The sequence below is a fragment of the Melospiza melodia genome, chromosome 24, assembly GCF_035770615.1.
Source record: "Melospiza melodia melodia isolate bMelMel2 chromosome 24, bMelMel2.pri, whole genome shotgun sequence".
Lineage (NCBI taxonomy): Eukaryota > Metazoa > Chordata > Aves > Passeriformes > Passerellidae > Melospiza > Melospiza melodia.
Window position 1 is genome coordinate 7,077,263 of NC_086217.1, and position 24,898 is coordinate 7,102,160.

Sequence of the window (24,898 nt, forward strand, 5' to 3'; positions counted from 1 at the left end):
CTTTTCGTGTAAAATCCTTCCCTTAGGATTTGTCCTTCCTGAGAAGCTGAGAGGCCTCAGGGACAAAACGTAAACAATGATTGTCTGCTGCTGTGGAATGCAACAGGTGGATTTTTGATTGACCCATCTTGGATGTTTATAATTAATGGCCAGTCAAGGCCCAGCTGTGTTGGACAGAGACAGCTGCCTTTTGTTATCATTCTTTCCTTTCTATTCTTAGCCAGCCTTCTGATGAGAACTTTTTTTTCTATTCTTTTAGTGTAGTTTTAATGTAATATATATCTTAAAATAATAAATCAACCTTCTGAAACATGGAGTCAGATCCTCATCTCTTCCCTCATCTGAAAACCCCTGTGAACACCATCACAGTCCTGGAGAATGACAAACTTCTGGATGAAGGGAAGGAGGGAAAACTCTCTGGTAAGAACTTTGTTTAATTGCTAGGCACTCTCCCCAAGGCACAGCCCCAAAAAATTAATGATGAAGGAGCTGGTTATGGCTTAGGAAAAGCCATTTGCAAATGGAAGAGGGAGAGCTGTCTTAAGCTGGGTTCTTTAAATTGCCTCTAACCCATAAATGAGGCACCAGGGTCTGTAGAGTATCCCCTATAATGAGTGCCTGCTAGAAGAGGTCTGTTAGCTGGGGAAAGCTTTGCTATTAAATTAAATCTCTCCCAATTTAAATTAAAACCTGCCAATTAGATATGAAATGCAAACTGGTCACTTCCCACAGCTCTGCAAAGTTGGGCACATTAAATTCTCTGTGTATTTCACCATGCAGGAGGTTGAGATGCATAAACAGAGCACTGCTGAATTAAACACAAAAGAGAAGGACTGGAAGGAAGTTCATTGTGCTCCAGGTAATCAATCACACTGGTTTAGTCCTTCACTGGGACTTCTTCAAGGCTGCTTTTACCAGAGGGGACCTTGTGATTCTTCACAACTCCTGCCGGGAGGGGACAGCCCCAGGCTGGGCCCTGCTCCAGGGAACAGGGACAGGAGCAGAGGGAACGGCCTCAGAGGAGCTCAGGGTGGGCACAGCAGGAATTTCCCCATGGAGAGGGGGCTCAGGGATTGGAAATGCCCAGGGAGGTTTGGAGTGCCCATCCCTGGGGGTGCCCAGGGAATTCCTGGAGGTGGCACTGAGAGCTCTGGGCTGGGGACAAGCTGGGGATCAGGCACAGCTTGGCCTGGATGGTCTTTGAGATCTTTTCCAACCTCAGTGATGCTGTTTGTGACTCCATGTGATTCTCAGTGCTCTGGCTGTGGGATTTCCTGCCATTCGGTAGACTTTTACTGTCCTAAATGTCGCAGACAACTTTTATGAAAAATCCTTTCCTTAGGATTTTTCCTTCCTGAGAAGCTGAGAGGCCTCAGGAACAAAATGTAAACAATGATTATCTGCTGCTGTGGAATGCAACAGGTGCATCTGTGATTGGTCCATCTTGGATGTTTCTAATTAATGGCAAATCACAGTCAGTTGTATCAGCTCTCTGTCCGAGCCACAAACCTTTGTTATCAGTCCTTTCTATTCTTAGCTTAGCTGGCCTTCTGATGAAACCTTTTCTTCTATTTGTTTAGTATAGTTTTAATGTAATATATATCATAAAATAATAAATCAAGCCTTCTGTAAAATGGAGTCAGATCCTCGTCTGTTCCCTCAACATAAGACCCCTGTGAACATGGTCACACCTAAACTTCATTCTTCTTCTCTTTTAAAACCTTTCCTCCTTTTCCCAGTACAGCAGGGCCTCTCTCTGCTCAGTGTTGCCCTCCAAGATGCCCCTGGACATCCAGGAAAGGAGAAGCTCAGTGACTCCCCAGGCACTGCCTGCTCTTTCCAGAGCCACAGCCTGAGCTGTTCCCTTGTCAGCTGAAGAAGAATGGTCTGTTGACAACAAAATGGATCCGATTGTTTTATTATATATATCTCCCTGCATAATTCACCAGTTGGGCAGGCAGGGTAGTGGGGAGATATTTATAGATACTAGAAATGTCACCAGGGTGCTCATTCTTCATCCTTTGAAAATCATCACAGGAAAGAGTTGGCTGCAAAATGCTACAAGAGGACGGTGAATAATTTGATGCTTTAGGGGGTGGAAAAAAAATCTTGACAGGCATGAGATTTTTCCAGCCATATCTGCCCAAACCAGGCAATTAAATCCAGCTGGACAGGCTCTTTATTAGGAGTGATTCATTAGTCAAAGGTCAAGGTTTTCTATCCATGAGCTCTTGGAGACAGCTGCCCACTTGGCACTGCCATGTGCACCTTCCTCTGCTCTCCTGGGCTGGGCTGGAGCATCCCAGCATGGGTGGGAGCTGGAGCTGCTGCAGAGCCCAGGGAGGCTCCAGGATGATGCCAGGGGTGGAGCAGCTCTGCTGGGAGGAGAGGCTGGCACAGCTGGCATTGCTCACCTGGGCAGGAGGAGCTTTGGGCTGAGCTCAGTGTGGCCTTGCAGGGCCTGAAGGAGCTGCAGCAAAGATAGAGAGAGAGAATTGACAGGGATGGGGACAGGACCCAGGGAATGGCTTCAGACTGACCCAGGGCAGGGCTGGATGGGAGATTGGGAATTAGGAATTCAGGAATTGTTCCCTGGCAGGGTGGGCAGGCCCTGGCACAGGGTGGCTGCCCTTGGATCCCGGGCAGTGCCCAAGGCCAGGATGGGCAGGGCTGGGAGCACCTGGGACAGTGGGAGGGGTCCCTGGGACAGTGGGAGATGTCCCTGCCATGGCAGGGGTGGCACTGGGTGGGCTTTGATCCCTTCCAACCCAATCCATCCTGGGATTCTGTCATTTTCAGGCTGTTTAATAACAGGGAGCACATGGCTGCTCACTTTTACATGAAGCAGGGGACCCTGGGGAGTGACTTTGCCATCACTGGAACAAGTCCCACCAGGCACTGTCCAGGCCCATCCTGAGGGTGCTCCCTGCCCTACAGCCCCTCCATCCTGGCCCCACTCCTTCACCACTGAGCTCCCCACACCTGCTTTACCCCAGCCCTTCCTCCAGCACCCCAGCACAGCCCAGCTGGGCAAACAAGGCTTTAAACAGCCAGGTTGGTGTTTGGGGGTGCCCAGGGTATCTCAGCCTGGCTCTCAGCCTTTCCCTGGATCCCGGGGCTGCTTTGGGCCTGACTCCTCCAAAGGTCTGTGGTCAATTGGGTAAGTCCAGTTTGGTGACATTTTGCAAAGAGATGAAAGCCAGAAAAGGGAAATTGTGCTATTGAACACTGAATGTCAGGTAAAATTGACTGAACTCTCCCAGGACAGAGAAACGGCTTTTCCACAGCCTGGGAATGTTGAACCTGCTGCAGATTATAATTGGCAGAGGAGCACAGTTCAAAGTGGAGTCTTCACAAATGCTTTGTAGTGGTGTCCCATGCTCTGGGGTTAACCAGCTCCATTTTACTGCCACTGTTGCTCACAGAGCAGAGGAAAACGAGGAGCAGGCACACAAAGGAGAGCCTGGTGGCTGGGCAGGAGATTGGCTCCACTGGGGCAAATTATTGCAGCTATTCCTGGACACAGGCAATGCCCAGAGATGCAAATCCTGCCCGTGTCACTGCTGCAGCGTTTACAGCACAGGAGTAGCTGTAACATATCAGCAAGATGCATTCGTTTTATAACGTGGCATTAATACATTTAATTAGCAAAGGCTTATTAGATTCGTGTCTGTTATTATGCATTGTTTTTTAAATGACTGTAATTGCCCAAACAAATCTACAAATGTATTTACCTTGTTCATGGCTGTGAGCCTCATTTAAAAGGCTTTTAGGCTGTACAAGACATTCATGGAGTTATAAGCAGCCCCTCTAATTGGAGTGCTGGTGTTGCTGTCAGTGGAGAGGGTGATTTGAGGCTGGAAATAATTTGTCCAAAGGCCTTGAAACTCACTTATATGTGCAAACTTTGGGGTTCACTTCTAGGAAACTCCTAAATCCTTCATCTTGATTAGTGCCAGCAGCAATGAGGAGAAACCCTGAGCCTGAATTTGGTATTTTGGTTCAATGTTCCTGAGAATCCAATGGGAACTGGGATAAAGGAGTTGTCAGATGGAGCAGCCCCAGTGCCTGAGCCCCTCTGGTCCGTGGGAAGGGCTGGTTCCAGCCTCCCTGTGGAAAATTCAGAATATTTGTGGCATTGTGGGAGGCTTGATGAAAGCCACACGAGGAAAAGTGGCTCATGTCCATGAGGGAGGTATTGTCCAGGTCAGCAACCCTAGAGACCCTGGCACATTCAGGGCATTTTGAGGATAATCATATAAAATCACAGAATTACAGAATGCCTGAGGCTGGAAAAGATCTCAGAGACCATTGAGACCACCCTGTGCCTTATCCCCACCCTGTCCCCAGCCCAGAGCACTCAGTGCCACCTCCAGGAATTCCATGGGCACGTCCAGGGATGGGCACTAGAACCCTCCCTGGGCATTTCCAAGGCCTGAGCCCCCTCTCCATGGGGAAATTCCTGCTGTGCCCACCCTGAGCCTGTCCTGAGCCCCCTTTCCATGGGGAAATTCCTGCTGTGCCCACCCTGAGCCTGCCCTGAGCCCCCTTTCCATGGGGAAATTCCTGCTGTGCCCACCCTGAGTTGCCCTGGCACACCTGAGGCCGTTCCCTCAGTCTGTCCTAAGGCTGAGTCTGTCCCAGCTGTGCCACCCCCCTGCTCCCCATGACCCAGGGGAACCAGGGCTGCCCTGGGCAGAGTGAGGGGACAGGGAGGACGAGCTGAGCTGGGCACAACCTTTGGAGGAGCTGGGGACCCCTGACGTGATGGTTCCAGGCTCATTTCTGGGGAGGAACTGAGGCCATTCCCTCTGTGCCTTCCTTTACCAGCTCTGTGACAGTGGGGTGAGCCATCTGTGGCTGCTTTGGGTCCATTCAAAGGTTTATCTCAGAATCAGTGAGTTATTAATGTGGGAAAAAACCTCTGAGATTATCAAATCCACCCTTAGTCTCCTCCCTGCTTGGATCACACAGAGAGCTTGGGATCTAACAATTCTTCACCAATAAATGAGTGGCTTGTTGGCATTTTCATTCCATTTTTTTACCAAAATTGTGAGGCTCCAGCCCCCTCCTGCCCCCTAATCTCACACTGTGATCTTCCCTGAGAGATTCTCCCTTGCAGGGAGAGAGGAGAGGAGAGGAGAGGAGAGGAGAGGAGAGGAGAGGAGAGGAGAGGAGAGGAGAGGAGAGGAGAGGAGAGGAGAGGAGAGGAGAGGAGAGGAGAGGAGAGGAGAGGAGAGGAGAGGAGAGGAGAGGAGAGGAGAGGAGAGGAGAGGAGAGGAGAGGAGAGGAGAGGAGAGGAGAGGAGAGGAGAGGAGAGGAGGGAAGGGAAGGGAAGGGAAGAGAAGAGAAGAGAAGAGAAGAGAAGAGAAGAGAAGAGAAGAGAAGAGAAGAGAAGAGAAGAGAAGAGCTGACACAGCGCCAGTGCCAGCAGACGTGCTGGGGGCCACAAGCTGAGAGCCTCATGAGATCAGCCCTCACTTCCCAGCACAAAAAGGCAGCACACAGGGCACGAGGGAATGAGGTTTGAATCTGATTACAGTGGAGAAAGATGTCAGCCCTGGAAATTAATTATCTGCTCTTGAAAAGGAGCAAGTTCTCCAAGTTAATGACAATTAGCAATAGAAAATTGTAGAGGGGGAAAGGAAAAGGAACAAAAGTGAAACGTTCTCTAAAGAAAGGTATTGGGAGGTAAAAGAGCCACAAGCAGAGAGGCAGTTCTGACTAAAAGCCTGGAGGGTGGATGATGTTAGCAACTGCAAATAGAATTGAATGGAGAACAAGGGGAAAAAAGGAGTTCTTCACAAAGCAAAGCTGGAAGATGTGGGAAATTGCTGAGGAAAGCTGAGAGCAGTGGGAGAGAGCCTGTACCAGGCAAAATTACAGTCCTGGGATTCCTTCCCAGTGGGTCAGGTCCCAGCATGGCCAGTGCTCAGCTCTAATCCCTGCTTTGGACAGATGGACAGCAGGTCTGGTGGTTTTGAGGTGAATTTTGCACACTGGGAGATGTTTACCTCTGCTCCTAAAGCAGGGGAATGAATCCCCCTCTCTGCTGCCTGACAGGGCTGTTGGCACATCCTGGGCTGTGCCCTGGGCTCCAGACAGATCCCTGGGAATTCCCAAAGCCCCCAGGTGAAAAGGCCACAAGGGATGGCCAGATGGGATGAGGAGAACATGGGTGGAAGGTTATTAATGCTGGATTAAAGGCCAGCAAGGACAATTACTGCCACACTTTGAGGCTTTGTAGGACTAGGGTCTTGTCAGACAGACAAAAGATGCAATTCCAGGTTGGGCTGACAAAGGTAATGGGCTTAGTGCAGGGGAGGCATTTCATTTCATAATGCATCATGTGCTAATTATAAATAAAATACATAAAACCATAAAGGAAATAAAACTTCCCTTTGGGAAATGCAGAGGGAGTGGGTGGGGGTGGCTGCCTGACAGATCAGAGAAAGTGATTTTGGGGCTGATGCCTGAAAAGCCTCCTGGAACAGAGGCTGGGCAGAGTTAAAGGAATAAAGTGGGGATTTATTAGAAGGCCTCAAAGGATCCCCCTTGGGCAGTGCAAGAGCCCAGCCAGGGCTGCACCCAAGATGGAGCCAGGATGGACTCAGAGTCAGGAGTTTTCACCCTTTGATGAGTTCTGGTCCATTTCCATGCTGGGTTCAGTGTCCAGTCCCAGCTCCAGGGGATGCAGTCCCACCCTCCCAGGTTGCTCTCCTCCATTCCCTGTTGTTTGCACCTTTTGGGGCTGGAGCTGCAGCAGTGTCCTTGGTTCTGGGGCTGGAAAAGGATTGTTCTGTGTGCCTGAGCTGTGAGGAGACCTTGCTGACACTTTCTGTGGAGTTCAGAGTTATTTCCCAATGCAGTGCAGAGACTGGGAAATATGAAAACTCGAATTTAAGGCATCAGAGCTCATTAGAGGAACCAGTTGTGTGTCCACTTGGGGATCACAGAGGAGCCAGCTCAGCCTGGTGGTCAGCGAGCCCAGGTGCCAGCTCTGCCTGCCCACAGCTCCATGCTCCTGTCCCTGCTTGCATCATCCAGGCCACTTTCCTCATCTGTCCCCTCCTGGGACTCGTTTGTCCCCTGATTGTTTTGTGTGGAACATCTGGGCTGGGGCAGGGCCAGCATCTGCTGCTCAGCCAGGCTGGGCAGGTGGGACAGAGGGACAGGAGGGACAGAGGGACAGGAGGGACAGAGGGACAGGGACCTGTGGCACTGACAGAGCCAAGGCTCAGCCCCACTGCTCGGGCTGGGGGCAGAACAAGCAGCACCTCTGCAAATCAATGAGACATTTGGGTGCCAGCTGGGATCTCCTCGAGTGCAGCTGACCTCTGCAGCTGGAGCAGAGCCAGGAGGCAGCAGGATGGAGCAGATGACAATAAAACACCTCTATTAACACTGCCAAGGCAGGAGAGTGAAGAAGTGCTTTGTCAGGAGCCATCTCCTCGCCCTCCACCAGCACACAGTGCTCATTTAATGTCTGGTTTAATGTTGAGCTGTGTCTAAAGAACAGGCTGAGGTTGCTGGGAGTGAGAGCTGCCCCCAGCCTGGCCATCACCTTTGCTGGCTCATCCATGGCCTTGTGATGGGCTGATCACAGCATGGCAGCCACAAGGGTTCCTCCAAACCTTCCCTGTGGCCCCATCCTCAAACCCACCCTGAACCCTTCCAGCTCTCTGTTGTGCTGTGCACTGCATGTGCACAAGAAATATTCATCATTATTTTAATAATGTATGATCTCCAAGACATCGTGGCAACCAAAAGGGCTGCACTGGGAAATCAAGATGCATCTGGTTCTTCCCTGGAAAAGAGAACAGCCTGAGGCATTCCATTGCCCACATCCATCCTCAAACAAGGCAGCAAGCCAATGCTCTCAGCCCTGCTGGAAGATTGTTCTGTGGGTTAAACCTGCAGCAGAAGAGCCTGGGTTTCAGGGAGGTGGATCAGCAAGAACAAGGAAAAGGGCAGCCCTCAGGGAGATCTTCCAAAGGCCTGTTTGTACTGGGAAAGGGCAGGGTGTTTGCTGGCTGGCAGGTCCAGCTCTGCTCACTGGGAGGTGAGAGCTGCCAGCACATGGCTGGAGATGGCCAGGAGATGGATAAACAGTAGCCATGAGATTGGTCAGCAGAAAAATGATGTAAAAAGTAGAAAGTGAGGACAAATAGAACCATGTGTAAAACCCTGAGAGGATTTTAGTGCTTCCGCATGTCATTCTTGCACTTGGTTGCCCAATATTTTAGATTCCTCAGGAAATCAACCTCCCCTTGGAAAGAGTGGCCAGGACAGTGTGTGAGGGGACTCCTGGAGCATGTGGGGTCAGCTGGGGCTGAAGGATGAACATCTCTCTCTGCCAGGCCTGCTGGGGAGCTGAGGATGCTCTGGAGCTGCTCCAGGGAGCAGAGAGGTGAGTGAAACCATGCTGGACCCAGGACACAACTTATACTACAGAGATACCTTTAAATAATTAAGAGTGAGAGAGTTTATTAGTTCTAAGGGTGCTTGTTCCTGTATCATCCTTCCTGGGAAAGATCTGCACAATTTTTTTCCCACTCTAAAAATGTCTGGCTTCAGCTCCCAGGCCCTGCTCCTGTTGCTTCTCCCAGTTTATTGAGGAGCCCTTCAGAACTTGGTGTTTTTCCACATTAAGCCTCTCTGTGTTGTGAGCACATTGTCTTTCAAGTGTCTCCTCAATTAGCTAAACAGGTTGAGGTTTTAAATCCTTCACTTCAAAGTGTTCTCTTCCACCCTCAAATCATTTTTATGGCTCTTTTTGCACTCGTTCCCTTTTTATCATCCCTCTAATGTGTGTGGATGGCCTCAGCCCGTAGTCCCCAGGGGCTGGAGTCACCTCCCTGCCCTGGGAACATCTCAGAGCAGAGCTGGCTCCCTTGCTGCTGAGTCATGGTGAGTTATGGTGCTGTTCTGACCCCTCAGTCCTGGGCACTGCTGGCACTTTGGGATCAGCTGCAGAGCCCTGCCAGAGCACCAGGGAGCACAGGAGAAACTGAGCAAAACTGTGTGAGATGTGGAGGGGATCCTGCCAAGCACAGCACCCTGAGGAACAGCTGCTCTGGGTTTGCTCTGTGTGCTGTGACCCCACTGCTCTGGTTGTCACTGCCATCCCCAGGGGAGCTGAGCGAGGGGCAGAGCTACAGAATAAAGGAGGGATTTATTCAAAGGCTCTCCTCAATGGATGCACCTTGGGCAGCACAAGAACCCAGCCAGGGCTGCACCCAAGATGAACCAAAATGGCCCCAAAATGCACAACCGGGCACGGGGTCTGTCCCTGTGATCAGTTCTGCTCCATTTGCACCTTTCAGTTCATTGTCCCATTCCAGCTTTAGCCCATCCAGTCCCATCCTTGTTTTTCTCTCTCCAGCCCACGGTGTTTGTGCTCTTGGGCTGAGATTTGGATCATTTGTCCTTGGTGCCCAGCTGGAGCAGGAATTGTTTTGTCTCCCTGCTCTGTGCACAGAGCTCACCATCCCCTGATGTGAACCCAGACCCACATGCTAAAGCAGCACAGAATGTGAAAAATATAGAAACTAAAACCTGAGGCATCAGTGTCAGCACCAGCCTGAGCTTCCAGGGGTGAAATGACCCTTCCACATCATCACCATTGCCTAAGTATCCCCTGCCAAACCCCTCCACCAGCTGATTTAGGGCTCCTCTGTTCCAACAGCCCCTCTGTTGGGAGGGCAGTGCCTGCTCTGAGACCTCTGGCTCTGATGGGAAGATGCATTCACAGTGTCCTGGAGAGCAGGGCAGTTCAGACTTGGGGACACATCTGGATGTGGTGGCTGCGTGTTTTGACCATGTAAAATTTATTTAATTACAAAGCAAGGAGGTGGCTGCCAGCAGAGAATGAGAAATTGTCCTGTTTTACATGGAGAGCCTTTGGATTCCAGCACAGAAAACCTTTGAATTCCAATGCAGCAGAGCCCAGACAGTGAGTAATAACCTCTTCAACAGGTGCTAACTTGAATTTACCTTGGGAAAAATACGTGCACTGGAAGGCAATTAATCAGATAATCCAACATTTGACTAAATCCCTTTCTTGAACTCTTTGATCTCCTCAATTAGCTGCTACCAGGCTGCCTTGGAAAAAAATTCCTTCCAACATAACAGGGCTGGGTGAAAACCATGAATGAGCAGCCCCAGTGCTCAGAGCAGGGCCAGAGGGGGGGGTAGCAGGTCAGACACAGCCTGGCCTGCCTGGGGGAGACGGAGAAACTGCTGCTGCAGCTGCTGGGGGCTTTCCCTTTTCACCCACAGCAGGACCTGCTGTTCTCCTGTGTCACCATGATATTTCATGAAAAACCCCTTCACCAGGATTTCTTCTCCTGGGAAGCTGGGAAGCTTCAGCTTCTCCCTGTTTTGTTGCTTTGGAATGGGATTTGGAGAATTGTTCCCCCAGCATGTGAATTGTTTTTAATTAACGACCAATCACAGTCCAGCTGTGTTGGACTCTCTAGTCAGTGACAGGTTTTTATTATTCATGCCTTTCTAGCTTTCTGATGTCTCCTTTTTCTTTCTTTAGTATAGTTTTAGAATATAATATAATGTAATATAATGTGATATAATATAATGTGATATAATATAATGTATGTAATGTAATATAATATAATGTGATATAATGTGATATAATATAATATAATATAATATATCATTAATATAATATAATATGATATAATATATCATTAATATAATATAATATAATATAATATAATATAATATAATATAATATAATATAATATAATATAATATAATATAATATAATATAATATAATATATCATTAATATATCATTAATATATTATATAATATATCAGCCTTCTGAGAACATGAAATCAAATTCTCATCTCTCACCTCATCCTGGGGACCCTCACACCACAGCAGTGGCTGTGCCCTGGCAAGCAGCCCAGCCTGGAGGGACAGGGAGAGCTGGTGGGTGATGGTCACACTCTACTGAGCTGACTGCAGCACTTCAGCAGCCTCGGGGGGATGTGGTGGTGCAGGAGATCAAACCAAAATCCAAGCCAAACTGCTCCGGTGGTGAAGCTTGTCTGGCTTGTATTTACAGCCAGCTCTGCATGTCCCCAGGCCTGTGGGAATCCATAAAATCAGAGGGTTTTGGGAAAGCTGCAAAAGGCCTCAGAGACAGCAGAACTGTGGTTAGAGCTAAGTAACAGCCATGAGATTGGCCAGCAGAAAAATTATTTAAAAAGTAGAAAAGTAAGGACAAATAAAACAATGGTCTGTATATTAATGCTTGTCTAGAATAACTCCCTAAGCTGCCGAAAAGTTTATCTAGTGAGATATTAGGGAGTTCTAAGCTCAATAACAGAGCTCTGTGCATTCTGTTTTAAGGTTCACAAGCAGGTATTGTATTTGAAATAAGCAAGCATTGTTTAACCAAAGGTACCTGTGCTTAGAGTGGTTGGATGAAACTACTGTCAATGTGCTTTTGCTTTGTGTGATTGGTCAAAAAACTTTTAATGTGAGTTGTAACATTGAGTTCTGTGTCGGCTGCCTGGGATGTGAGCTGATGGCATCTTCCCATTGTCATAACCATGGAATGAGAGTGATACTGGAAAATAGAACAGCTCAAGGCACGTTCCCAGCAGTCCCATCCTGATTTGTGATTTGTACACAGCCCCCAGCTGGTGATAAACCCAACCTCCCTCCAAGAGGGCACAACAAGGAGACCACCCTATGGCCACCCCATTGCCAGGCAGCCCTCATTTACCCCCTCAGAGACCGAAAGCAGCTCTTCAGCCCATGGAGGGGATGTTTCTGTGCAAACACAGCCTCCAGGAAAGCCTGGGTAAATGCCTCTTTATTTTGCTCACAGCAGGCAGTGCAATTTGTCTCTAATGAGCACTAAGGCTCTCTGCTATCACTCAGAGCAGTCATCCTGGACTCTCTGCTTGCATGAAGGAGGCTCAGGGGGGCTCCTGTGGCTCTGCACAGCTCCTGACACGAGGGGACAGCCAGGGGGTTTGGGCTGTGCTCCCAGGGAACAGGGACAGGAGGAGAGGGAATGGGCTCAGCCTGCATTAGGTTTAGATTGGATATTAGGAAAAAATTCTTCATGGAATGAGTGCTGAGCTCCTGAGCTTTGTTTGGATCACTGCAGGCACTGCCACATAGCCCCTGAGCAGAGCCAGCTCCTGAAGGGCTCTGGGGCAGCAGTGTGACCCTAAACCCTCTGCAGCCCCCTGAGCCAGCCCTGAGCTGCTTTCTGACCTGGTGCAGCCTTGTGCCAAGCAAGGAGAGGCAGCAAGGAGAGCAGAGAAACCTTCCTGGGCACGTGTGGGTGACGGGGACACACTGTGCAGGTCACCTGTGAGGTTTGTCCCCCCTCAGTCCCCAGCACCCCGTGGTCACTGCAGGGCTGAGGCTCTTCTGGCAGCAGCCGAGCTTTGTCGGCAGCCCCGAAGCTCAAATTCAAATAAATAAAAAAGTGCTTCAAATTCAGGGAAATAAAGAAGCACTTCCCGAAGCTGGAGGCAGAACAGAAGAGCTGCTACCTGGCATCTGGACAAGGAGAGAGGATGGGGAGCTGCATCCTATCCCCAGAGTGCTCCTGACTCACTCTGTGCCTGGCGTGAGTCACTTCCCAAGGTCTCTCCTTCCAACGTCCCCTCTGCTCTGCAGGGAAAGGAAATGCTCCTGAAAGCTCTTCCAAGCCCCATTCATTATTAAATGCCTTTAAGTGTGTGACTGCAGGGGCAGAAACACCTTGTGGGCACAGATCCTCCTCCCTGGGCAGAAAACACCCCGGGGTTGGAAGGAGCTTCAAGTGACAGGAGCACTGGCTGAGCTGTGGAGAACAGCTGGGAGGAAGGTGGATTCAGAGCATCCCTGTGGCAATGAGGCAGTGCTGGCAGCCTCCCAGCATTTATTGGAGGCACACAACCCCCATTCTGTGTCTCCCTGACAGTTTTATTTCCAGGGCAGTGGATCTGGCCCCAGCTTTCAGCAGCTGCTCCTCCTGAGCCTGGATTAAAGAGCTGTTTAATACCCTACACTTTTCACCCCCTAAAAGTGCTTATATGCAGTGACCTTGTCACCTCAGCATCTCACTTTGAATTAAAATGCTGAGCTTTGTAAAAACCTCATTGAAAACCATTTTCTCAACTCTGTTTTGAGCTGGAATGCCTTTCCACTCAGATATCCATGTCCACCCCAGCAGCCCTGCTCTGGTCCCTGCAGGTCTGAGAGAATTGGTGGCATCAGGACATCTCCTCTTCAAAGGACCCAGCCCACCCTCACTCAGAATTTCCCTCTTTTGTTGCTCTTTTCATCCTAAATTCTTTGCCTCTCCTGAAACTTTCACCAGTGAAAATTTCACTCTTATCCCTGGATTGCTGAGCTCAGTGCTGTAAGTGTGTGTGGCCTTGCCCTGAGTGCCCAAACACCCCTGAGGTGGCCCTTGTGAGGGTGAAGCCCTCTCTGAGCTCCTCCTTTGCCACCAGCTCCTCCAGGGACGTGCAGGCATGAAATTCCCTCTCAGATTATCCAGCAGCACAGGATCCAGGGCCATGGGAAAGGTGGAACTCATTGCACCTCCCCTCCATCCTGCCAGCCCCAATTGGAAGAACTTCAGAGAATTGATTGGAGATTGTTTGACAAGATCTGCTTTTTTAACCCCACGCTGACAGGTGTTAATTACCCTGCAGTCCTTAATTTCCTCATCATTTTCCAGCATCTTTCCAGGGCAATTGGGAGCAGAGCTGATCCTTATCTTGGGAAACATTCCTGGTGTTTTTGCTGGGGGAAGAATGGCAGAGCTGCTGGGAGGATGTGACTGCTGGAGTGGCCGCTCTCGCCTCAGCAGCACCTCTGGGGCCTCCCAGCAGTTTTCCTGCACTCTGTCTTTCCAGGAACGGGCACAGTCCTGTCTATTTTCATGTGTGAGCACCCCGAGCCTTCCCAGGTACAGGAATTGCTGCTTTGCTGCTGGAACGGCACTGCTGTTACAAGGGGACACCAGGCCCCTGCTGTAGGAGTGACAATGAACAAAAACCCAGTTTAATTGTCCCCTAGGTGCCTCCCATCATTCCCATCCTTCCAGATAAGTGTCCACCAGCTGCTCCTGTTCTCTGCTGCCTCTGAGCCCCCACCCCTGAGGCTCCTGCAGGGTCACAGGACCTGCCCAGCCTGTCCCCCTGCTCAGACCTGCCCAGCCTGTCCCCCTGCTCAGATCTGCCCTGTGCCCCATTCCCAGGGAGGGATCACAGAATTAACCAGGCTGGAAAAGACCTTTGAGGTCATCAAGTCCAACCTCTGACCAAACACCTCCTCATCAACTGAACCACGGCTCTGGCTCAGCCTGGGTCATCCCACCACAGCACCCAGGGCACTGTTGCTGGCCAGGGGCTCCTCCTGTCCTGGCACAGCCATCAAAGTGTCCCTCTGGTCACACTTGGGATGTCCTACCCTCACCAGGGGTGGTGCCAGGCTGCCCAGGCCACCACAGCACCTGGGGCCACCACCAGAGAGGCTGAGGAGGTCACCAATGAGGCCAGGGAAGGTGAATTGAGTGAGCCAAACACTGAGCTCTGCACCCGAGTGCTGCCATAATTAACATAGGGGTTGGGAGCAGTGGGATTTGCTGTATTTTGAGGTAGGAATCAGTCCCAGCTTCATCTCTGTCACCACTTGCTCTCAACACCACAAATCCTGACATTCTCCTCAATAACTTTTATGGCAAGTGGAGAAATTAGCTAATTCCCCGTTGCTCCATCCCCACTTATTAGTGCTACACAGAACTGGGTAATTATGAATAGAACTGCCAGGCAAAACGAAACTTCTGCCTGAAAAATGCATTTTAATTAACTCTGCTGGGTCCAGGTGCTCCTTGGGAAGTGCTGATTGTGCCTGCTCTGCTCTCACAGGACACCACAAGCCTGGCCAAAGGGCTACAAAAGGACCTTGCCTTCCCTCTGGAACCACCTTTAAGACGAGGGTCAGCTTTTCCCAGCTGGGATTTGGGCTTAGGGAGAGCACCTCAAAGCTGGTTTGATCTACTGAAGCTCAATCTACTTAAGTTTGGTCTACTAAAGTTGAGCAGCAAAGTAACAGAAAGATACAGAACCATTGAATTACAGATGGGTTTGGTTGGAGGGACATGAAAGATTATCCAGTGCCACCCCTGCCATGGCAGAGACACCTTCTGCCATCCCAGGGTGCCCCCAGCCCCAATGTCATCTTCCTACTCATCCAAAGTCCAGAATTCGTTGGGTTGTAAGAGATCTTAAAGATTGTCCTCTTCCACCCCTGCCATGGCAGGGTCACCTCCCACTGTCCCAGGTGCTCCAGCCCCAGTGTCCAACCTGGCCTTGGGCACTGCCAGGGATCCAGGAGCAGCCACAGCTGCTCTGGGCACCCTGTGCCAGGGCTGCCCACCCTCACAGGGAGGAATTCCTTCCCAAAATCCATCTAAACCCAGTCTCTGTGTGAAACCATTCCCTGTGCCCTGTCACTCCATCCCTTGTAAAGAGTCTCTCTCCACTTTCCCTGTTGGCTCCACTCAGGCAGCCCCAGCCAGCTCATCCTGAAACCTTAATTTTTTCCAGGCTGGGCAGTCCCAATGTGCCAAAAACTGAAAAAAGAGCTTGGGGCTTGGTGAGTGAGTGGTGGAGAGGTGAAAACCTCTGCCCCACACAAGGCAGCAGTGGGAAGGATCCCTGGGGCACCAGCAAAGGGAAATATGGAATTATACATTTCCTTCACAAAAGTCAAGGAAAAAACCCTCACCACATTTCCCAGCTGGACAGAGTGGTAAGGAAGCCCAGGTTCAGTGCTGGTAGAAATAAAAATTCAGTTTGACTCCTCTGGTGTGGCAATGGGGGCTGCTGAGCCAGACCCAGCCTGAGCTCCTTGGAGCTTTCGCATCCTGGAAGGTGATGGGGAAAATCCTCCATGTGCTCCACTGCCAAGGGCAAAAGCAAAGCCCCTGTGGGAGCCTCATCACCGTGGGGCATTCCACAGCTTCCAACTTTGCCATTCAGGGCTTTCTAGATGGAGAAAATGTCATGGTTTATGGAGGCAAACTGAAGGAAGGGCAAGTTTAAAATAAAATCTTCCAGGCTTGTGAGACAAAATTGTCTCACAGCAAATGGCAATGTCTCCCTGCTCCCCCTGCTTTTTCCTGGCAAGATGATGAAATGCAGTAAATAAATACATAAAAATAATGACTCTTCCAGACCTTGCAGCATTCATTTTAATAGATGCTATTTAACTACACACAGAATCACAGGTATCCACCTTTCAAACGCTGGTTACAAAGATTGGGAAGGCTGCCAAGAAAATGGCTTTTATTTCCCCCCAATAGATATCAAAAAGAAACAATTTATATGTTGAAATTGCCTTTATTTTTTAATCCATAAATAGTTGTTACTGACAAAAGTGGAAAAATCCTTAAGACTCTAAATTTTACTAAACTGATAATATTTTTGTTTACAGTACATACAGAATGTGCTTTTACAGGTAAGTATAACAACAAGAATAATACAGAGAAAAACAGTCAAATACTGCTCATCTTGAAGCTTGTTTAATGGTTAACCAAGAGTCTGTGCAAAGTTACAGATACAAATGTACTTCCTCTTCAGTACTACTGTATAATAAACATGGAATCCATAAACTGGGCTAAAGCACAAAAATATCCACTTAACCCCTCTTAGGAAATATTGTCCCCCGAACTAAAAATGTTACAGTAAGAAGTGTCGTTCTCAGAGCCAAGAAATTCTTGCTACAAAAATGTCTCAGGGGTTTGCGGGCGGCGGAGCAGAGGGCGAGGAGGAGAGGCTCCTCCTGGCAACGGGGTGGGATGGAGAGATCCAGGGGCGGGATGGAGACCTCCAGGGATGGAGACAGACCTCCAGGGGTGGGATGGAGACCTCCAGGGATGGAGAGAGACCTCCAGGGGTGGAGAGAGACCTCCTGGGATGAGGAGAGACCTCCCAGGGTGGGATGGAGACTTCCAGGAGTGGGATGGAGAGCTCCAGGGGTGGGAGAGTCCTCTAGGGATGGAGAGAGACCTTGTGGGATGGGGAGAGATCTTCAGGGGTGGGATGGAGACCTCCTGGGATGGGAGAGACATCCAGGGATGGGGAGAGATCTCCAGGGATGGGGAGAGACTTCCTGGGATGGGGAGAGACCTTCTGGGGTGGGGAGAGACCTCCAGGGACAGAGAAAGATCTCCAGGGAGAGAGGGAGACCTCCAGGGATGGGAGAGACCTCCCAGGATGGAGACAGACTCCTGTAGGAATGGGGAGAGACCTCCCGGGATGGGGAGAGACCTCCTGGGATGGAGAGACACCTCCCAGAATGGGAGAGACCTCCAGGGACGGAGAGAGACTTCCAGGGATGGGGAAAGACTTTCCAGGATGGGGAGAGACCTCCAGGGACACAGAGAGACCTCCTGGGACAGAGAGAGACCTCCAGGGAGGGAGACCTCTTTGGATGGAGACCTCCTGGCAATGGAGAGAGATCTCCTGGGATGGAGACCTTCAGGGATGGAGATCTCTTGGCATGGAGAGAGACCTCCTGGCATGGAGATTCCTGGGATGGAGAAAGACCTCCTAGGATGGAGAGAGACCTTCTAGGATGGAGACCTCTCAGGATGGAGACCTCCTGGCATGGAGACCTCCCGGACACGGTGTGGCCACGGTGGAGAGCCGGGGTGTGGGAGCAGAGATCTCTCTCAGATTAACACTGACACACTCAGACAGCCCCATCCAGCTCTCCCCCGGCCTTGGGTGAAGCACATTTTGCTTCTCCCAGCTGGGATTTGGGCTCAGGAGGGCACCTCTCACCATGGAGAGCTGGGAATGATCCCTGCTCCCACCTGCCTGTGGACACACAGCACAGGAGTGGCCGTTCCCCAAGGAGCAGCCCCAACATGGGCTTATTGCTAACAACACTCTCTAGAAAATATTTAAGCCCCTTTCTCACACCTTTCCCATCTTTCACTCAGCTGAAACACACCCGAACACCAAATCTGTTTGTGCCAAAGGTGTTTCAGCAGAGCCCCTCCTTCCAGGTTAAGCAGTAAATCTGAAACTAAACTAAGACAAGCTATTTCTCTGTGAGCTGAACATGGCAAATTGATCACAAATAGAACACACATCTCAAACACAATTAAAGTTATCCTGTTCCATGGAGATTTTGTTTGTGGTGGTGGAAGGAGATGAGGATGTCTTCCCAGCTACCAGGAGCTACATAAACCTGATGCCAAGCTCCTGCAGATTCCTGGTGGGAATGCTTCTGACAGAACAGAAATGTGCATGTGGGAAGCTCAGATTCCTGGGAGCAGCTTTGCAGCCAGCCAGGCTCAGCAGACAGAAATTAAATCCAGGCCAGGGAAGGAGGGCTTACTCCCGGACAACTGTCTCTTGTTTCTTCCCACCCACCCCCATCCCCAAGTAACAGATCATCATTTATAAAAGGAACATTAAAACGTTGAAAAATATTTCTTTTTTTTTTTTTTTTCTTAAAACATGATTCAGTGGCATTAGAAGGCTTTTTATGACAAAGTTTCTGCTCCGTGTGGTGCTGTGTGTGGTTCATTAAAAATAGTTTTCCACATTTCAAAGAATGATTCAACACAGTTTGGAAGCTTCAGTTGGTACAGGGTCAGTCAGAACGTGTTGATTGCATTTTACAGTATGTATGTATATATATATATATTTGTATTTATATACACATACACAGAGAATTGTATAAAACCCAGTGCAGCCATCCAGGATGTGTTGCTGCTCAGGGAATGCAAATAATTATCAGCTTGTAGGAAATACTATAAATTTTCTACATCCCCCTTCCCCAGTCCCTGCACATGCACTCTGGGAACTGGACACTCCCCAGGTGTTTGCTTGCACCTGTGGGTGGAGAAAATACAGATCAATTCTTCAGAGTATATGAGATTAATCAAGGCAGGTTATATTTCACTGTACAGAGGAATGTGGCTGCTTCCCGCTTTTCTCCTGAGTGCAGGGTGTTGTGGTGACTCAGACACGAGGAGAAGGAAGCAGGAGGGTCCCAGGGCAGGGAACAGCATCCCTTGGAGCTGCAGCCTGCCAGGACCCTGCCCAGAGGAGAGCAGTGGGAACCTGGGCAATCCCAGCCCAGCACGCTCCTCCTGGGCAGAGAGGATGTGGCACATCACACACCACGTGTCAGGACAATGACAAACAAGATTAACAAAAACACTTTGCTGCTCTACAGTTTCTGTTGTGAGAGGGTCTCAGAGCACTTCACAGACCTTGTGGTCTGAGCCCTCCACAGGACTGGAAATTCCCATTATCATCACATGGGAATGAAGTGCTGGGGACCAGGCTGTGAGTGATGACACTCGGTCCCAGACCAAGTGTTCTTTCAGTGACAAATTCTCAGAGGGAGGAATAAAGGAGAAAAATGACCTAAGGACACCTTTGTGTGTGCCGAAATGCCATCCACGGACCCATTCCAGCACACAGAGTGAGCTGTGGGAACACATGGTGGTATTCAGGGCACAGTTCCTTCCCAAGGAAATTTGCTGAAAATTTTCTGTGGTGGTGGCAGAGTCCCTGAAGAGATTTGGCCTAAAAAGGCTCCTTGTGGGACACATCTGCTTGAAGCAGTTGAGTGGGTGGAAAAAAGACAAGGAAATGAGGCTGAAATTTCTCTGGAGGATTCTTGCCCAGGTAAGACACAAAAAAGCAGAGGGCCTGTGATATTTGCTAGCCACAACAGGAGAAGACACAGACGTCAAATGGCCCAGCTCAGCATCAGCACAGGCTGCTTGAATGAAAAATTTCCAAATTTGCATCTGGTCCAGCATCTTCTTAGCTCACAAATGGAACATTAAATGAGGACTAGAGCTTGAGACAGATAGCTATGGACATGGAAAGAGAGGAGTGTTCACCTACCCACAGCCTCCCACGTCACCTCTGCTCCAGCTCTGCCACCACAGCTCCTGGAGACTCTACAGTGCACTCTGCTCTCCCACAGTGTTCAGATCCCCCTGGCTTGGCCTGGGCCAAGGGAGAGTGGAAGAGCCCCAGAACCTCAGCAGGGGCTGCCTCCCCATCGGCCGTGAGAGCTTCTCTTCTCTTCACACGAGTCCCACCCTCTGGCCTGTGGGAAGGTCAGCAGGGCAATGTTTTCACAGGGATTGTCTTCTGGGAGGAGAAATCCAGGGGCTGAGCCGAGGAGCTTGGAGGTAGTCAGGGGAGAGTAGTGTCCATCAAAGGAGGGGGCAGGAGGCGAGCTGTGAGCCTCTTCTCTCCCATCCCTCCCGTGCCATGGACTGCCACCCTGATCCACAGACAGTTCTGGTTGTTGCCCAGAGTGATTTTGCCCAAGGCTGCAGGATCTGACCCTGGAGACTGTTATTTATTTATTTATTTATTTATTTATTTATTTATTTATTTAATTTATTCCCTCCCAGCTCAGTTTCCGTCAAACAAAGCCCCAGTAACCTCTGACTGATGGAGTCCTTCTCAGCACAGTCTCCATCAGATGGGGCAGGATAAAGCTCTGGAAATAGGACCAGCTCCAGGACAGCCTGGGAAGGAGAAAGGCCACCTGGACACCCCATTGAGGCCCACCTGTGTGTCCCACTGGGGTAAGGACATGCTCCTCCTGCCTGCCCTGCACCAGACAATGCTGGCGCTGCACCAGAGCCTCCACAGGAGACTCACGCCCTAAATCATTGTTTGCTACAGGACTTGGCACAGTTGGACTGGGAGTATCATTAAGGCCAGGAGGTGGGAGGTATTTGAGGGGAGGGAGGAGGGCAGAGCAAGGTTTAGGATGCCTAATGAAGAGTTGTTTAGGAAAAGAGTCAGTGTGGGGACGTGGGACACGAAGAGAAGTGCAAGGGATGTGCTCACAGCCTGAAGTCAGACATCACCTCACCCCGAGGAAGGAGCGTGCCTGCCCTGACCCATGGGGTGTGTGCATGTGCTGGGGCCTCGAGGGCACGCTGGGGACAGTGTCCAGCACCCACAGCTCCAGCACCAGCTCTGGCTGGCCTTCAAACCCTCTGAGACCCTTTCCTGGCTGCAGAAGTGTGTTCTGGTGGGAGTCGGTTTTACAGAGTTTGGTAGGAACACAAATCAAAGGGGGGAAAAGAAAATGAAAAGAAAAATCAAACCCAAATCTAACAAGAAAACAAAGCAAAGCCCAATCTGTCTGGAAAGCCAAAGGTAAAACCCTCTCAAATTCTGGACCCACGAGTCTATGTTTTAAAGATTTTACAAATATACAGTATCTAATTAGCATTATATCAGATATACAACATGCCCATTAATTATAATTATGCTGGATATATAATTTATATGCATGAAATGTAACTGTCTTCATGGTTAGGATTGGGACTCAGTGGAATTGGAATTTGGAAGGTTTTCTTGGGAGGCCATTGCAGGGAGAGAGAACCACGGAAAGTTACCGACCTGCTTTTCGGTAAACAGACACCCTCAGCCTTGTGCCTCTGCTAAGGGCTGCAAAAAGATTTGCTACATATGGATTCTAGGCTGTGAATGGGAGGAGAAAATGCTCAGAAACAGGGGAACTGGGCCATGGAAAATGCTATAGGGAAAAGAAACTTGTGGGGAGAATCCAGGCTCGGTGAGAGGCGCGGCAGCCTCGGTGGGGTCGGGACCTGCCCCAGCACAGGTCAGCAGTGTGGAGCTGAACGGGTTCTGCTGCTTCAGGTTCAGCAGTGGCGAGAAGCTGGAGGAAGAGAAACCCTCTTCCTCCTTCCTATTTACATGTTGGAGACACCAAGATACTAGAATGAGTGGAGAAAAGGGTCTAACAAGCGTTTCAGCATATTTGTGCTTATTGAACACGTCAACCCCACTACTTCCTACACTGAGAGAGCAGGCGATTTGTAGGCACTAGTATGTTTTTTTATCTTATGAGTATATTTAGTATAAACTAAAACTTTATTTCTCAGCCAGGCTATTCTTGTCCCTAGATCTGCCAGTCCCGAAGGAAAGTCTGCCCTTGAATTTGCTCCAAGGGTGACAGAGAACAGATGTGTGGTTGCTGACGGGTGTGGAGCAGCCTGGGGCTGGCCCCAGCAGCCAGGACTTCCCTACTTGCTACAGAAAGGCCAAACATGAGGGCCAAGAACGAGGCCCCTTCCTGCCAGGATTGGGGGGGGGTCTGCATTTCCTCCTCCCTGTCTCAGGCTGCTTCTCCTTGGAGCAACTGAAAAGTCCTGAATTCATGGAAACAATGGGGTAATGCAGGTGAGCCCTTGGAAGGAGCCATCGATTACTATGGCTTTCTTTGACAGAAACTGATGCACGCCAGGAAATTCCCTCTGTCATCCCTCACTAGTGTCTGACTGCCGCTTCAGTTCTTCCTGTGTCACTGATGGAGGGGTGGCTTTAAAAACAACGTGGGTGGGACTGCCAGAGAAGTCTTTGCAGACACTGAGTTAGTAGAGGTTATCTTGGCCTATAAGGCCACTGCAGAACAGGGTGCTGTGGCCACCCCAGTCCTTAAGGAGTATCTACAATGCACTGGGTCGTGTCAAACAGTCACCTCAGTTTTGCTGGCGGTGCGGTAGTGGTGGTGGTGCCCGGGGATGTAATGCAGCTGCTCCACCGTGTTGTGCCGGCGCGAGGCGAATGCTTGGCGCTTGGCCGAGGTCGGGTTCATACCCAAGGTGTTGTACAAGTTATTTGAGGCACTGGGATGGGAGTGCATTTTTGACATCCTGTAGCGATCCAAGACCGGTGTTGACACAAAGACATCCGTGTGTGACAGCGCCCTGGACATGGACTGCTCGGGGTAGGCCGAGCGCTCCGGGGACAGCAGCGGGTCCTGCGAGTGCAGGCGCTCTGCCGACAGCAGCTGCTCGTCCGACAGGATCCGCTCGTAGGACATGCTGAACTCCTCGGGCATGATCCTCTCCGGAGACAGCACCCTGTCCTGGGACATGGCCCTGATGGGGCGGCGTGGCCTGTCCCGCTGGTTGCCCTGCTGGGACATTTTGATGACGTTGATGGGCAGCGTGCCCCGGGCCGCCAGGTCAGGCAGGTGTCTCCTCCTCATGTAGTACTCGTCAGCCTCTTTGTCAGCTGTGGGGAGGGAAATGAGAGGTTAGAAATGGCAGTGTGCTGGCCCAGGCCCTGCAGCTGCTCCTGGTGACGCCTGAGGGACAGATGAACATGCCACAGGTGTCACTGAGGGCTTGTGGCACACAGAGGAGTGTGAAATGCGTGGGGACAGTGCAATTCCCTGGGCAGTGCACCCCACGCTCCTCCATGTGGAAGCCAGGCCACGGTACCACACAATTCACATGAGTTATGGAGAAATTCCCAAATGTCACCTTCTCAAATTGTCACATTCTTCAAATGTAACCCTGGGAAAGAGCAGGGCAGGTGACACAAGCAGACATCAAAACAGAGATCCCCATTTGAGGACATGCCCATGTCACCTCTGGCCTTAGACATGGCTATTCCCTGGAGCCCATGAGTGACTTCATCACATTTTAATTACCTCATTTAAATATTTGTAAATGTGATCACAAACCAGGTTTGCTGGTCTCTGAGACACTGAATCACCTGCCTAAGGTTTCATTTCCCATTTTTATAATCGACCTTGGTTGATATGAGAGAATTTATCCCATGGAACATTTCTTGCTCAGTTTGCTGCTGCTGTATCTTAAACAATCTCTCTGCTGCTCTGAAATGCAGCACACACCCCCCACACTCCCACTTTCCTTTTTTTGGCTTTGAGAGGAATGCTGTGGGCTCAGAGAGGATGTTGGCTACTGCAGCTGTATCGTGATAGATCACTGGGATCCTACAGCCATCAATCTGTGGGTTTTATTTACCACATTGCCTGGGAGTTAATTGGCTGCTGGTCCCATGAGGCAGAGCTCATGTAGTGGGTGCTGACAACATCCCAGAGCTCTGTTCACAAAACACCAGCTCAGGCAAAGCCTGCACCACTCCAGAGCTCTGCTCACAAAACACCAGTCCAGCCAAACCCTGCACCACCCTGTGCTGGCCCGCATCCCTCACTTATTTCCTCATCCCCTGTCCCACACCTTCCCTTCCCTTCTCAGCTGCCAGGCCCCTGTGCAGAGCCCAGATCCGTGAGGAGGTGGGCTTGGTTGCCTCCCCTCACACCCAGGAGTAGGAGCTGAGAACATCTGTGCCACCAGTGCTGCTGCCAAGCCCTTCCTCCCAGCCCACACAGCCCCGAGGCGTGAGGTCACCCCCAGCCCCCCCGTGCTGCCTTCCTGCCCGTGGGATCCGCTCTCCAGAGCTCACGCTGCAGCCATGGATCTTTATTTTTCACCACCCAACAGCCCTCAGAAGGATGTCTCACTGCAAATGTCAGGCAGCAGCTCTCCTGGCCTCGAGCTCTCCTGTCTTTAAAATCACCTTCTAGGAAGCCTGAGGAGGTGGGGGAATTCCATATGGCCCCAGGAGCTGGAGGCATTTTTATTCTGTGTTTTTGGGGCTGGTTGGAAATGCCAGGCTGGGTGTGCAGAGGCAATGCTGAGGCTGCTGCAGAGTGGGAGTGAGGCAATTAGCACCCTGGCACTTGGCCTCTGCTCTGGATGAGAGGAGTTCCACAGGATTTGCCCATGTGACTCTAAATAGATGTAATTAAAACACAGAACATCCCAAATGGAGATGTGCTTGGATGCTCACACCTGGCTCTGGTAATTGCCAGCAGGAGCTAAACCAGCTTATGTGAGGTTTACAGCTCTGAGGCTGCTGGAGAGGTGGCACAATCAGCTGGAAGGGCTTTGAAGGTGTTCCTTGGACTGAAAATGCAGCACGGGCTACACTTTAAAATGTTTTGTCCATTAGGAGAATAAAAAAATCCCTTTTCCTTCCCTCTCCCACCCAGTGACCCTGGGTGCAGCTGCC

At 50.3% G+C, this 24,898-nt stretch overlaps 1 protein-coding gene across 2 annotated transcripts in view; it reads right to left on the reverse strand.

The window, feature by feature from the left end:
* Nucleotides 1-16,218: 16,218 nt before the first annotated feature.
* Nucleotides 16,219-24,898, reverse strand: part of SHISA6 (shisa family member 6) — a 151,856-nt gene continuing 143,176 nt past the window's right edge. The window contains exons 6-7 of one of the 2 annotated variants that reach the window (XR_010030440.1): nt 16,933-23,089; nt 16,219-16,891 (exon numbers count right to left, since the gene is read on the reverse strand). Coding sequence is in view for 1 of the 2 variants with exons in the window: in XM_063175600.1 (XP_063031670.1) it covers nt 22,539-23,089 (551 nt within the window). In the remaining variant the exon portion in view is untranslated. Of the gene's footprint in view, nt 23,090-24,898 lie in introns of both variants that reach the window. The other variant, XM_063175600.1, reaches the window with a different exon arrangement.